The following is a 13408-nucleotide window of genomic DNA, read 5'->3' on the forward strand; positions in this document are numbered from 1 at the left end:
AAAGCCGATGAGATCCAAAGGAAGAGCAAAGAGACGGTTCACATTCACAGGTTCACTTTGCTCTCAGTCACACCTCGTGAGTGTGCGCGCATCACGCTTTACAATAAAAACAGAATCATTCTCTTCTCTTCTGTCCTCTTAAATAACGTATACCTAGTTCACACGCTGAAGAAAAAAAACAGTCAAGTCTTTCTACGTAACATCGAGGCCTGAACCTACACCATGGCCTCGTCCTCCCTCACACCACCCATCCTGGGTGGATGGAGGGGAGAGAAGATGGTAATGGGGCCAGGTCAGGGGGGAGGGAGGACTATGCTGCAGGGAGGCTGAATGGAGCCCAGGGTGAGGCAGGCCCTGGATTACATCAGCACAAGACTATTATTAGACAGGCAGCTTACTGCCTGTTTAAACAGCCTGTACTAAACCCTGCTCACAGTGAGTGACAGGTTGGACCCACCACCACCACTGTTAAGTCAAAAAGGACCCAAAGAATAAGGTGTTGACAACATAAAACATTAAAAAAAAAAAGAAAGATAAGTCCATAATTTAGGAATGACTTCAGAACGATTGGTCCACAGTGTCCCAGAGAACCAGGGCATGGGTCTCCACAGGCTTCACCATTGGAATGAAATGTCCACAACCTCAGCTTGACGACAGCTCACTGTGGCTGGTACCCACAGTACCAGCCACAGTGAGACACGGGAAGAAGGTGTCTATAAGGGGAAGATCTACTGCATTGAAACAGTGGGACTTGGTGTCACACAGACTCAGGGCTCTCTGTGTTCAGCCCTTCTTCCACAACCTCTGAAGTCTTCTCCTTCTTCGGCTCCAGCTCAAAGTTCTGCAAGTTGGGAAATATTAAGAAGATTGGATTAACACGTTGGCCTTTTAAAACCTTCTGCTGTACTTTTACTGCTGAGTGGCAACGGATGCACAGCATTCACAATAGTAGAATATTGTATACATTTGACAGCATGTGGTACAAATGTACATAACGCTCATCTAAACCTCTGCTACTACGATAAAAGACAAGGATGGGTCCGATCTTTTCAGAGGTAATTCAGTAAATAAACGTTTGTGTGCTTGCACTAATACCCTTTGGATTTCTGCTTGGAAACAAAACCTTTGCTGTGTAGGAAACCAAAAGATCTTGTAAATACTTAGAAAGAAGGACGCTGTACCTCTAGTTCTCGCATAACTTCATCCATGAAGTCCCGAGAGTTCTGCTTGTACTGCAGTGCCATCTTGATGGTTTCTCGGAACATCTGAGAAACCATCACAGCTGTTAGTCACCTGACCTATGTGTGATTTGATGTGAGGTAGGAACTGAGTGTGCATTTGGGGTGTATCGTCACCCTCACCTTCACTACATTAGTCCCATCAGCAGCAGACACAAAGTAGTGAGATAGTCCCTGCTTCTTGGCAAAGTTAAAGCTCCTTTGAGTCACCTTCACATCAGCTGAAACAAAAAGAGACACTGCAAAATGCATGTCGATTCGTGGTTCGCCGATGGCTCATCAGTGAAGCTTGCGTACAGTGCATTCTGTACACAATGAATGAGAGTTATGACCTAATGACTCACCATCTATTTTGTTGGCTACCACCACACAAGGGATCTCTGGTCTGTATTCTCTCAGCTCTTTGTACCAAGTACTCAGATTCTTATACGTGATTTTTCTCTGGACGTCGAACACCTGGGACACACCACCCAACAGTCATCAGCTGGTCAACGTGGCACCTGAGGACTTGAGGTGGGCAGTTTTGATACGAAACACTTACCATGATACATGCATGTGCTTTATGATAGTAGGACGGGTGCATGCTCTGGAACCTCTCCTGACCTGCAGTGTCCCAGAAATCTGGGGGGGGGGGGGGGGGGAAGGAGGGGACACGAGAGCATGAACACACCCGACACCTCAATGTGTCATCCTGCATGCGGTTACCAGGAGAACAACTCTGGATAACAGTGACAGCTTACCAGTTACCACAGTAGTGTTCTTATTTATGAGCTGTTGAACGTACACAGACACCTTTTATGACAGTGTAGTCAATAGCCACTGCGAAAGGAAATGTCAAATCATAATACTTACCCACTAATATAGTTTTCCCATCAATAGTGGTGGTGTACTTGTACAGAGTTAGGGCATAGGTTGACAGCTGGTGTGGACGACTGGAAAATGGGTTAGGGAATACAATAATACACCCCAGGTTTTAATTTGGGAGTTTAAAAACGAGTCAAATGGCAATGCTTCAAAGAAAAGAGCAGAGGATGAAACTAAATTGTAGGCTATATTGATTAAGTTAACAAAAGGTTATATGCACCTCAATAAAGGCCATCACATTTGATGTGGGACATACAGACGTTGCTGTTTCCTATCTACCACATGGAGAGGCAAGTTTTATCGCATACACTGTAGCAGCACCAACATGAAAAGGATACTATCCATCCATGAGAAATCTCTCCATCAACCTGCAAGACAAGAACGACAAAATGTGATTTAAATTGAATCATTTTAGAACAAAGTAGGCTGATACACTGTTGATTCCAATTATGTTCTCTCCCGTTTCAGTGTGCTGTTTTTGTTGTTTAGCTCACACCTGTCTACTGCAATTGTGCGCCGTGACTTACTTGGATTTACCAACTGCACTGTCTCCAAGGCAGATGATCTTGAGTTGTTCGTCCGCATCGTACTTCTCTTGATCCAATTCAGAGATGCCAGTGGCGTCTCCCGCCATTCTTTCAGGCAGATGTTCTGTCCGTAGCCTTCCTTTGTCTTCCCTTGGTCCGTTTAAACCAGTGGTTAGTCAAGATAGCTAACTAACTTGCTAGATTAGAAAATAGCTAGTTAGATAGCTATTTAGGATTGCTAGCTAACGTTAACTAGCTACTCACTTGAGAGATTAGCTCGCAAACTAGCAAGCTTTAGGGCAGCTACTTTGACAATTTACCGTAGTAACTACGACATGTACAAACACCAAATTTAGGAAATGTCAACGACGCCTAGATTAATACATGTGTGGAATATATTAAAATTTGCTGGACGTCGTTGGACTTGGGGTAGCAACATGTTTTGTGAACAGCAGCTGCCTAGTTCCTACGCAACGAATAGACGCTTTAGAGGCCCCCTAGTCTGTCCTTTAAATTGCCTGTTGAAATGCATTTTTCTACCTAATTTAAACCTTTAACAGACAAAAACATGATTTGCCATTCGAATTTTTTTTATTGCTTACAATGTTACAACTTAGTGAACATTGTTCATAATTTTCTTTTTCGAAAGAGACTAGGGATCAGCGTTATACCTACTACGTATTTGCTATTGTTCAAGTTCAGTCACCATGGTTTTAATACTGTCAGTGTAACCTTGCTTTAGCTAACAACGAATCATTATTTTTTTTGCGCATTACAGATAATGAACCACAATCTAATAATAAATATCAATAGACAATGTCCACAGATTTTCTTTTTCCTAAAGTAGTCATTTAAGACAATCATAAAATCAGAAGTAGCATTGACATAAAAGTATGAATTCTTGGCACAGCACTCTTCAAAACAATTCTTCACTCTTAATCTAGACATTTGTATATGATGCTGGATTATCAGAATAAGTAATCATTTGTCAGTGTAGAGGATTGTTGATCCTGCAGTGTTTATTTATAGGTAAAAGGAACATGGCAAGGGGTAAGAAGAGATACTTATTCAGCAACATCCACAATAAGTGGCGCAATAAACTCAGAGTGGCGGATTCCAAAAGAGAAGCTTGGAGGCTTGACCCTTGTGAAGGTCACCTGCAAATGGAAAATAGGCAGCTAGTAGTACCCAGAAGTTCACAGGGAAGTTAGTTAGAAATATTGTTAGATGGTAACTTACCTGCTCAGGATGGTGGGCCCCAGGGCCTGGTTTCCTGGTGGTATCTCCAGGCATGCTGTTACGGCCAGTCATGCTGTAATGGGCAGGCTTGTGCTTGTAGGTGCAGGGGTCCACCACTCTATAAGTCCCTGGGCCAGGAGTCTACAGGATAAACAACATCAATTACACATCAGTTCCAGTCAGTAAACAACACCCAGGAGGCCATAAAATCGTTTTTTGATGGATCAAACTAACCTTTTGCAGGTCCTCATGGAAGCTGCCAATCTTGCTGCGTCCGCGGAGGGAGAAGTTTGGAGCTGAGGTTTTGTTAACAGTGTTTGGCCCGAGCACAGAGGGCAGCATGTAGGCAGCAGGTCCTGAGGGAAGAGAAGACTGTTATTCACACCTAATACATTTATATTGAATGGCCAATTATTACAGTAGCATTCTGTCCATAATATAACCTCGAATTGGAACATTGATAGGGGGGCAGGAAGTTACCTGGTGTCTGGTCATTAAGGAATCCTTTGCTCCTGGCAGAAAGGGAGTAGGCAGGAGAAGAGTAGTAGGCTGACTTTCCTGCCCTCTCTGGGGAGTAACGCCCTAAAACACCGAACAGAGAAAGAGTGTGTGTGTGCTGTGTGTGTGTGGTGGGTCGGTGTGTGGAGTTGGACGTGTGCATTGCTGTGTTATTGACCTGGCCCAGGGGTCTGGAATAGCATGATGTCCTTGGGCCGGCTGTAGAGGGAGTAAGCGGGAGTCCCATCTCGACCCACCCTGGTGATATTGGAAGGGACCAGATATCCTGGGCCGGGGGAGCAGTCCGAAGAGAACTGGCGGTGACGTGTCCCAAAGCTAAATGCAGCTCCTTTCAGCTTCCTGGGGTCATGAAAGTTCATACCTGTCAGCACATAAAGAGAGGAGAGTCATATGATGAATTAGAGAATAGATGTTGATCTTCTAAGAAGGCCGATGAGGGTTGGATAAATTGTACCTGTGGCCCCTGGAAGAGCATATTTGGGTCCAGGGCTGCTGTAGAACGCAGCTATGGGGCCTCGGGGCTTGTGTGGCCTCCAGGACCCAACCCAAACATCCCTACCTGTCATGATTAGTCTAAAGGAAAGCACAAGAAAAGATAATTTCCTAAATTAACTCATATTCATTAGCAATAAAGTAGCAGTCAACTTGTAGTTATACAAAATGAAATATAAGCTCAGAATAAAATAGAACCAAGTATGTATAGACAAACCCTTCCGAGTTGAACAGTCAGTCGAATGTCTTTGATTCTATGAATGTCTTTTAGCAACATTTAGCGCAATTATGACGTCGAGCGTCAGGTCACAATCTACAGCTGAACTGAAGTTGCGCTAAAGTGTTTAGCAACAGTGGGCAGGCTGATAAGTGAACTTGTGTACAAAACAAATCCACCAATAACTGAAACTAGCCCAGTTTGGCACCTATTGCTGACAATTAAAATCAACATTAGCCTACTAAAACAATAACGCAGCAATCCAGCACATAACAAATTTATAGAATCACACTTGAAATCGTTCCAACAGCGTTTTTTAAACTGTCTGTTTTGTAATCAAATCAATGTACTAAGCATTGATTTATTTAGCCCCAATTGAGATCAATCGATTCTATAAATATGTCAATATAAATCAAAGCAGAGTCCTTTATTGATGTCTGAAGTTCAACCCATTAGCCTACTTTTTGCTACATATATGTAGCAAAAAGTAGGCTATATATAGGCCTATAACCTATCTAGAACTGAGACTTGAATATTACAACCAACCCAATAAAAAGTACAGTCTCTAATTCCATATACGGCACCTACCCCATTACCTTACCGCCATATAAAATCCATACCTAAGTGATTTGAAGTAGTCGTCACCCTTCAGTAGCAAAAGCCGCTCCCCGGAACACCACACGTGCACAGAGACCAAACACAAGAGTGTTTAAAACTTGGTTGTGCTCTGGCTCACTATGACGACGTTTCCATAGAGATGACACTTTGGTAGGCAGGCAAAAAGCATTTAAAGGTTGAACAGTAGGCCTAGTGGACTATTAACATGATGGGAAAAACCTGATTGTATGCTTGCCACACATTTGTATTATACTGGGATCTATGAAAGCCCAGTCGTGAAACACAAACCTTGATCTCCTTTGGATTGCCACTTGGCCGAGACAAACCTGTGCTACTGATCACCACCACCCCGTTTCCAGACCGTGTTCTTAGTCATGTACAGTTACCTAGCCTAGGAACTAGATCAATCTTAGAGCTCATGTTTTACAGCTATCATGTAGGAACAGATCCTTACAATATTGAACTCGCACATAGGCTTAAATATGGATATGTATTAGGCTTTAATCACAAGTTTACATTAAAAGCTCCATGAGCCGTGTTAAAGGTAAAAATGTATTTAATACAAAGATTTCGGAATCATGTAACATCAGGGCATATGGACATGTTTCTGAGGTAGGCTACAAAGAAAAAAGCGGACTTTTAGTTATCATAGAAAATACAAATGAACACACTTCTGCCTATTTATAAATATTGCTTGTGCAGCTATTATGCGTGTCCTTATTATGAATTCCAAGCATATTCTTATCGTGATTTCTAATCCATGCCTAGTCTCTTGTCATTTTTGCCAATGTAAAATTCGATGCACAATGAAAGCAGGCCAGTCAAATTAAGCATTTACCATGCCTGATGCAGGTGTTGAAAATTATTTATTCACTGTGCTTGATAATGAGTGTTGTTGCAAGCTTGTGTCAGAGAGTTATTGCTATGGAGCGTTTCTCTGATATTACACTTGAAGATTTTCATCAGGGCAGTATGGCTCTCCAACTCCTCTTGAGGGCGCTGTTGGAACAAGAACAATTCTTCACATCAGGGCCTGGCCCACAACATACATCTAACCTCACACACACGAGAATGACCCAGTCAGGCTAAGGGACAATGACAGTCTCACAGCGTACAAGTCACCAACACACACATACTAAACACACTAACCCTGATAAGTGCCCGCATCAGGCGTCGCAGCACAGCATCCTCTCTGTATGGACACAGACTGGTCACCTGACCCACGCACCCCAAAAGACAGGAGATGGTGTGCTGCTGGGGCTGGCAAGAATAAACACAAATCATCAGATCGTATGAGAAAAGAGAAACAACACAGAATCAATCCTTGGGCTATAATTGGAGCCAATGGAGTTCCAGTACATTCGAACACATGTCCAAGACGAACGTGGATAGCTAGCTACCTTGAGCAGCACATGGAGGTTGGTACATTGGGCTCCTGAGGACAACAAACCGATGTCCTCTGCACTCAGTACAGGATCCTGGCGGAGAACAGACCAGAGGACAGATGGAAAAATTGTGAGAGATCGAGAGGAAGAGCACTGTGTTGCCGTGTCGACCACAGCCTCAATCTCATCTCCACTGTTGAGGAGTATTACTCAGATTTGAGTCCTGACCTTGGGATCGTGTTCAGATCCCACTGACCTTGAGTTTCTCCAGCCAGGCCCACAGTAGACAGCTGAGGACTTGGGGATCCGACTCTGTCACCAGTAGGGCCCATCCACCCTCACTGGTGTTCAGCTCCTCCTATTGACGGTGGTTAAATATGTTAAGAGTCTCCGGAGCTGGTTGTGGATCGAAACGTGTGTCGAGAATGTGTTATTTAAGTACACTGGGGTTGTACTTCTTGGTGTGTTTCTATGGGCAACCACCTGTATCAGAGCTGCCCTCTGCAACACCGTCTCCCCTGGAGTGTTCTGGTCCGCCATTGCCTTGGCAACAGCACGAGCCACTGAAGCCTGTCCTGACTTGCGTTGAGTCCTGCGTAACTGGGTGGAACACAAGCGTCAGCCAGGACCATGTACACACAAACACTTATCAGTCAACACTGTTTACACAGGACGCATGTGTATAATTTGTCTTTAACATTGTTGCAAGTTTACCTCAATGTTGGAGCTGAATTTAGGAAGAGCCATTGTCTTCTTGGCTGTGCACTTAGACTTCTTGGCATGGTCATTGTTGTTTTCCCCACTACCAGCTGGGGGATGAAGTTTTTGTGTGTGCTCTGTGTTGTCACAGTGACCAACAGATGGTGTGGCTGTGTCAGGGCTGACAGGCTTCAGATCTGGTTTGATCTGATCTAGTCCATACCATACTCTCCCAGTCCCTGACAGGGGTTCATAGTAAGAGCCCAGCTCCAGATCCTAATGAAAATACAACCACAGTGAGGACAGAATCCCAGAGCAACCACTCTTCATTAGCACAGTCAACCTCACCATTGGGCCAAAGCCTTACCAGCATTCCAGAGTTGTAGTACGACGTACAAGCGTCCTAAATCCAGTCTCACCTGTCTGACCGTGATCTTGCTGAGGTCAGAGTCGCTGTAGCTGCGTTTGTTCAGCAGCACCTCTCTCTTCCTCTCCAGGAAGCCCTGGGGCTCGTCCCAGGAGGACACAGAGGTGAGGCGAGAGCTCAGCCAAGAGGCCCGCTGGACCTCCCTCAGCAGGGGCAGGTACTGCTTGGCCACCAGGGTCTCCCTCACAGCCCAGCCCAGGGCCCGCACCGCCGCCTTCCTGTCCAGCTCGGCATGCACCTCAGGTTGGGCAGGGAGGCCAAGGGCCAGGCAGGACAGCCGCAGACACAGCAGGTACACCACCTGTATCAGAAGTCAGCGGGAGATACGGACCAACATATCAGTTGAAAAAAGGTTGGTGGATTACTTCTTGAAGTTAAACAGTATTTGCACTAAGCGTGCAGCTGAAGCCATGACCTTGGGTAAGTGTCTGAGGGTGCGGGCCTCCTGGCCATGCAGCAGGAGGGCCTGACGGTGCAGGTGGAGCTGCAGGGTGAAGTGGGCACCGTGGCGCAGGCTGAGGTCCGGGTACTGGGCCAGCTGGGTGGCCAGCAGGCGGGCAAATTCGAACACCAGGCTTATCTGGGCACGGGTCTGGATGGAGCGAGGCCGTTTGATCCGGACATACTGGACGGCTTCGCTGGGGCTAATGCGCAGGGTGTAGACCAGGTAACAGGCTATCAGAACTCCTGTCAATCACAGAGTACGTCTCAGCAACTCAACTGGATTCACACATTCGCTCCACTTCAATCTTTTGAAACAGACACAACTCCACATGCACATCTACACACAAGCCCACACACATTTCTACATATCCACCTGTCCTTCCCAAGCCTGCATGGCAGTGAACAGCTACTTTTCCCTCCTTCACAGCAAACGCCAGCACCTTCACTCCATCCATCATACCAACCAGAGATGACACACTGAAGTCTGGCATGCCAAAGTTAAAAAAGAAAACTTAAGACACACACGGACACACACACACACGGACACACACACACACATACACACACACACACACACACACATACACAGACAGTTAGCACGCATGTGTTGGCATCAAGCAAGTAATGTAATGATTCAAAATAACAAGACTGAAATGAGAAATCTGGTTTGACACATCCAACATAATACACAAACTTAGAAAGTGATTGAAGTGTAGTAGAGTGTAAACTGTGGATGTACAGGGGTGTAAGGTATAAAGGTACTTACTGTCATTCTCCATGAAGGCCTGTGGGGAGTAGGTGAAGCCACTTCCAGGATCCAGGGGAGGGCCGCAGTAAGCATGCTCCCCTGGAAGCTGCATGTTGATGATGGACTTGATGTTTAACCTGGAAGATCAGGGTCACTTATGACAGATCCACAGAGAGATACCCAGCATACACAAACACGGTTTTGTTTGAAGCAAGTATGGGCTTACCGTTTGAACTGTTCTATTATGTTGTATTTGTTGATAAGGTGAGTGGAAGGGCGTGTCATGGCTACAATGTCATCAGTTACCCTGAGAGCAGAACAAAATATGGTTAGCAGTTGGGGGTCTTATTTACTTCAATAACACAGAGCTCTTTGTTTGTCTCTCTGATTCTTTCTCTCTTCCCCCCCCCCCCCCCCCCTCTCTCTTTCTCTCTTGTTCTCTCTCACCAGGAGGAGAAGAGGCCCTGGATGACCTGCTGACTGGGCCTCCAGCATGCTGGGCCTTCATAGCGACAGTCCCGCCCTCCACAGGCCAGCAGACAGATGATCTTGTGTGGGATAGCCTTCACCAGGTTCTCCCTGGCCTGGGAATATGAGGGCTGTGGAATCGGCACAGGCAGGGTCATTCTGGGAGTTGTGGTTCCTAAAAGCGTGCTCTGTCTGAGAGCCCTGTTGGCTTTATGTGTGTCTTGTTTGCAGCGGTGGAGTGGAACAGCCGACAGGAGTCTGAATAATCTGTTGACGGATTTTAATCCTGCGAGGCCTCGTGGCAGTCTCACGCAACCATCTTTTACACATCAAGTCTGTTTGTCGGAGAAGACTCTTGAGGTTGAATAGCTGGAGAAAAAAAAGACAAAATTGTGCCTCATTGCTGTACCAAAAGATTCTCAGATACATGTGGATAGTGTCAAGTTAAAGAGGTAACTGTAAAAGTTAATGACGCAAGAAAGGACACTTCCAACTCAAGAAAGGATCAATTCAATTTATGCAAAAAATACATTTAATAAATACAATATAGATTAGCCCTACTGCCACTTCCAAATGTGCACATTTAAGATGAACGTTTATGATATTTGAAGGTACCATGGATGAACAAATAAATCTGGAAACCTCATCTCTTGTGGCTCACCTTTCAGGCAATATCTTGGAGAGAGAGTTGATCCATGTCAGACAATATCCATACAGAGAGGAAAACAGGTCCACAGATCTGAGGGAGACACTTCTATGTGCTTACCTAGCAAGCCACACACACACACACATGTACACACTCATGTGTGCTGACCCAGCTTCTCTAAGCCTTATTAGCTGTCATAATTACATTAGAAGAGACATTCATAAACGATAGTAAGCTGTTTTACATAAGACCTATACGTTTTGCCATGCCAGTCCTATAGGGTCCCTAAATACCATCTGGAACCTGCAGTGATACATACCCTTACCATGTTTTAAATGTCTTGTCACAAACAATATTTGCCAAAAGAGATTTGTGTGTTGCGAAACCTAGCTATTTTAACTGCAGGAAATTCTATTTGCCGCGTCTAGCCATTTTACCAATAGTTACTGGGGAATGTATGTAAACAATCACGTTAACAGTAATGATAATGGTTAACCAGGCACTCCAACACATAAGCAGGAAGAACGTAAGACGACTACTAGGATGGGTTCCTGCAATGGCATTTAATATCCACCATGTGGAAGCAGATACAAGGACAGCAACAGTGTTCCAGAAAAACATGGGACATTGAGCAAAACATACAGAACACATAAATATGCATTAAAGCCCCCTACATAAACTAATATTGATTGAGGGATGATCCATATTGTGTGGCGCTATTGATATAAAAAGTAAATATCAGCGGTTTTCTGCACAAACTACATTGGAGCACTCTCTGGCTTTGCAGAGATTCTGTCTTCATAGGCCATCTGTCGCTACTCCAGTGTCCTGTCCTCCGGCCAAATTCAATAGGAACCTTCCAACATCCTGTTTCTAAATCCTACCATCTCCCATCTCTGCATTTAGGACACTCAGACCAATTTTTCTCCACATGTAATCACACATCATTGAGCATGACCATCAAAACCAAAATCCATATGTTCCTCATAGACAGACAAATCATCTCTGCAATTAGTTACATAAAACGACAAGCAAGCCCCAGGGACTGCAGTGGAAACATTACTCTCTAAGACAGACCATCAAATAACGCTGAAAACAGCATTGTGTGTGTGCACTCTCTGGATTACTTTGACAAATGAATAGTTGTTTCCACTGATGGTTTAACTTTTTACGAATTAAACCCCGTCCAGACTTCAAAACAATAACAGCATACCATGAGGCTTCTGGTGATACATGTGCAGAGCTCCGTGCTTTACATGGAAGATGCAGTTATTCCAACCTTCTCTCTTTCTCATTACCCAATCTTGGACATTTCAACCGTTAAAGATCATTGTCGTTAGACAGATAGAAGCAGGTAGAAGCATGTTTGAACCTTAAAATAAATAATCCATATTTGGATGTTTGAACCTTAAAATAAATAATCCATATTTGGATTTGACAACAATTGTCTTGTGGATTAGAATTCTTATTGACTTTATTCACTGACTAGCAGACAAGGTGCTTCAGAAGAGTGGCTGTATACAGTGTCTACAATGCACCATGTCATGATCCAAAACATTTTCTATCCTAAACACCTAGTGGGACATAGTCATAGACAAAGTCTGCTGCACATCCTGAATTAATTGCCCCAGAACTCCCCTCCCCTAGGTGTGGCGCTCCAGACGTCTCTGACCTCCTGACCCCCACATCCTGCTCAGCTCAGCAGGCCTCAGACGCCTCCCTCAGCCAGACCTCCAGTCATAAACTTCAGGTCTTCCCTATCCCCCTCCTCTTCTTCCAGGCTCCTCCTCTGCTTGTCTTGTGCATCTGTGCTTTTGCTGTCTCCCCTTGACCACTCAGCACAAACATTCGCTTACATAACATCTTTTTTATTAAAAGGAAATCTTTTAAATCTCGCCTACTTTATTTCTCTCGATTTTGGACCTTTCAGAACATGCTTCATGTTACAACCTGTTCAGATCCACCACTTAAACTTGTGGAAGGTTTCCTCCTTTTCATAGTTAGAGAGTATTAACAGCTCTGGCCTCAGTGCAAGCGGCCTTGAGGCTCTATAACAAGCTGTGAAGCTTCAGTCCAAGGCCATTAGAAGGGTTATGATGTTCTCTACTGCAGGGAGCTGGGGTCTGGGCCTGTGTCCCACCTCACTGTACTGGCCAAAAAGGAAATCCCTCGGTTAATGGCCATACAGAGCATTATCACATTAAAACTTGGGATGAAGCAGCCAAACACACAACTTTACACACACATGCAAGAGTACACCAGTCCATATTCATACTGTACACATACACACTCAAATCAGACTCTGAAAACCTCATGCAGCCTTCACACAGTCTTGTAAGCCCACATGCAACCGTGCACTTCAAGTGGAACTAACTTCATAGAATATCCAAGCAAAGACAAACAGTGCAAGAGGCTGGATTGACAGTCTTATACATTAATTGAGAGTCCTTAGAGATCAATAATGTAATAAACCAGATTCACAATGAAATTCCATTTAGAGCCATTGACTTTTTAGAATCCACTTCATAACACGGCATGGATCATGGATCTCACTTATCTCCTCTCCACATGATTTTCCTCCTCTCCATCCTCCAACCTTGACTTCAACCCTCTTCCCCCTATCCTCTTTTCCTCCTCCTCTTTCCTCCTCCTCTCCCTGTCCTCTTTCCCTCCTCGGGTCCTCCTCCTCAGTGTTCCTATCCCCAATGTGTGCATGACAGGTGTGCTCTGGCCTCCGGTCCGCTCTGGGGGAGTCTCATCGTGTCCGTCTGATCGTCGGTTCAGTCTCTACACCAGCACGGACACAGACACTAAATATGAAATGACTTTAAGCCCACAAATTGGGGAAATACACATGAAATGATTGTTTTCACAGCT

The 13408-nt window shown here is 44.7% G+C and overlaps 3 protein-coding genes across 3 annotated transcripts; all 3 read right to left on the minus strand.

The window, feature by feature from the left end:
* Positions 1-717: 717 nt before the first annotated feature.
* Positions 718-3058, minus strand: rabl2 (RAB, member of RAS oncogene family-like 2). The gene is made up of 8 exons (XM_067234893.1): positions 2630-3058; positions 2441-2470; positions 2091-2170; positions 1780-1859; positions 1583-1694; positions 1362-1459; positions 1182-1265; positions 718-841 (listed from the first exon to the last, which is right to left on the minus strand). The coding sequence occupies exons 1-8, from the start codon at positions 2734-2736 to the stop codon at positions 758-760; spliced, it is 675 nt and encodes a 224-aa protein (XP_067090994.1). The 5' UTR covers positions 2737-3058; the 3' UTR covers positions 718-757.
* Positions 3059-3204: 146 nt separating this feature from the next.
* cimap1b (ciliary microtubule associated protein 1B) lies at positions 3205-5744 on the minus strand. The gene is made up of 7 exons (XM_067235286.1): positions 5717-5744; positions 4842-4960; positions 4545-4748; positions 4349-4450; positions 4103-4224; positions 3869-4009; positions 3205-3786 (listed from the first exon to the last, which is right to left on the minus strand). Exons 2-7 carry the CDS (start codon positions 4951-4953, stop codon positions 3694-3696), a joined length of 774 nt encoding a protein of 257 aa, XP_067091387.1. The 5' UTR covers positions 4954-4960; positions 5717-5744; the 3' UTR covers positions 3205-3693.
* An 840-nt stretch (positions 5745-6584) lies between these two features.
* Positions 6585-10043, minus strand: zgc:77752 (uncharacterized protein LOC393862 homolog). The gene is made up of 12 exons (XM_067234179.1): positions 9865-10043; positions 9644-9724; positions 9436-9554; positions 9043-9180; positions 8641-8912; positions 8227-8526; positions 7814-8074; positions 7583-7699; positions 7356-7457; positions 7115-7192; positions 6864-6974; positions 6585-6713 (listed from the first exon to the last, which is right to left on the minus strand). Exons 1-12 carry the CDS (start codon positions 10041-10043, stop codon positions 6585-6587), a joined length of 1887 nt encoding a protein of 628 aa, XP_067090280.1.
* Between the last annotated feature and the right edge of the window lie 3365 nt (positions 10044-13408).

This window comes from Osmerus mordax, chromosome 4, assembly GCF_038355195.1.
Source record: "Osmerus mordax isolate fOsmMor3 chromosome 4, fOsmMor3.pri, whole genome shotgun sequence".
Lineage (NCBI taxonomy): Eukaryota > Metazoa > Chordata > Actinopteri > Osmeriformes > Osmeridae > Osmerus > Osmerus mordax.

Excerpts from the sequence above, each read along its gene's own strand:
- cimap1b (XM_067235286.1), bottom strand. The coding sequence starts at position 4,953 with ATGACAGGTAGGGATGTTTGGGTTGGGTCCTGGAGGCCACACAAGCCC. Across the intron at positions 4,451-4,544 it reads ATTCCAGACCCCTGGGCCAG|GGCGTTACTCCCCAGAGAGG; the intron begins GTCAATAACACA and ends TCGGTGTTTTAG. Across the intron at positions 4,010-4,102 it reads TCCATGAGGACCTGCAAAAG|ACTCCTGGCCCAGGGACTTA; the intron begins GTTAGTTTGATC and ends TTTATCCTGTAG.
- zgc:77752 (XM_067234179.1), bottom strand. The coding sequence starts at position 10,043 with ATGACCCTGCCTGTGCCGATTCCACAGCCCTCATATTCCCAGGCCAGG. Across the intron at positions 9,725-9,864 it reads CAGGGCCTCTTCTCCTCCTG|GGTAACTGATGACATTGTAG; the intron begins GTGAGAGAGAAC and ends TTCTGCTCTCAG. Across the intron at positions 8,075-8,226 it reads CTGACCTCAGCAAGATCACG|GATCTGGAGCTGGGCTCTTA; the intron begins GTCAGACAGGTG and ends TATTTTCATTAG.
- rabl2 (XM_067234893.1), bottom strand. The coding sequence starts at position 2,736 with ATGGCGGGAGACGCCACTGGCATCTCTGAATTGGATCAAGAGAAGTAC. Across the intron at positions 1,695-1,779 it reads AAGCACATGCATGTATCATG|GTGTTCGACGTCCAGAGAAA; the intron begins GTAAGTGTTTCG and ends GGTGTGTCCCAG. Across the intron at positions 842-1,181 it reads AAGTTATGCGAGAACTAGAG|AACTTTGAGCTGGAGCCGAA; the intron begins GTACAGCGTCCT and ends CCCAACTTGCAG.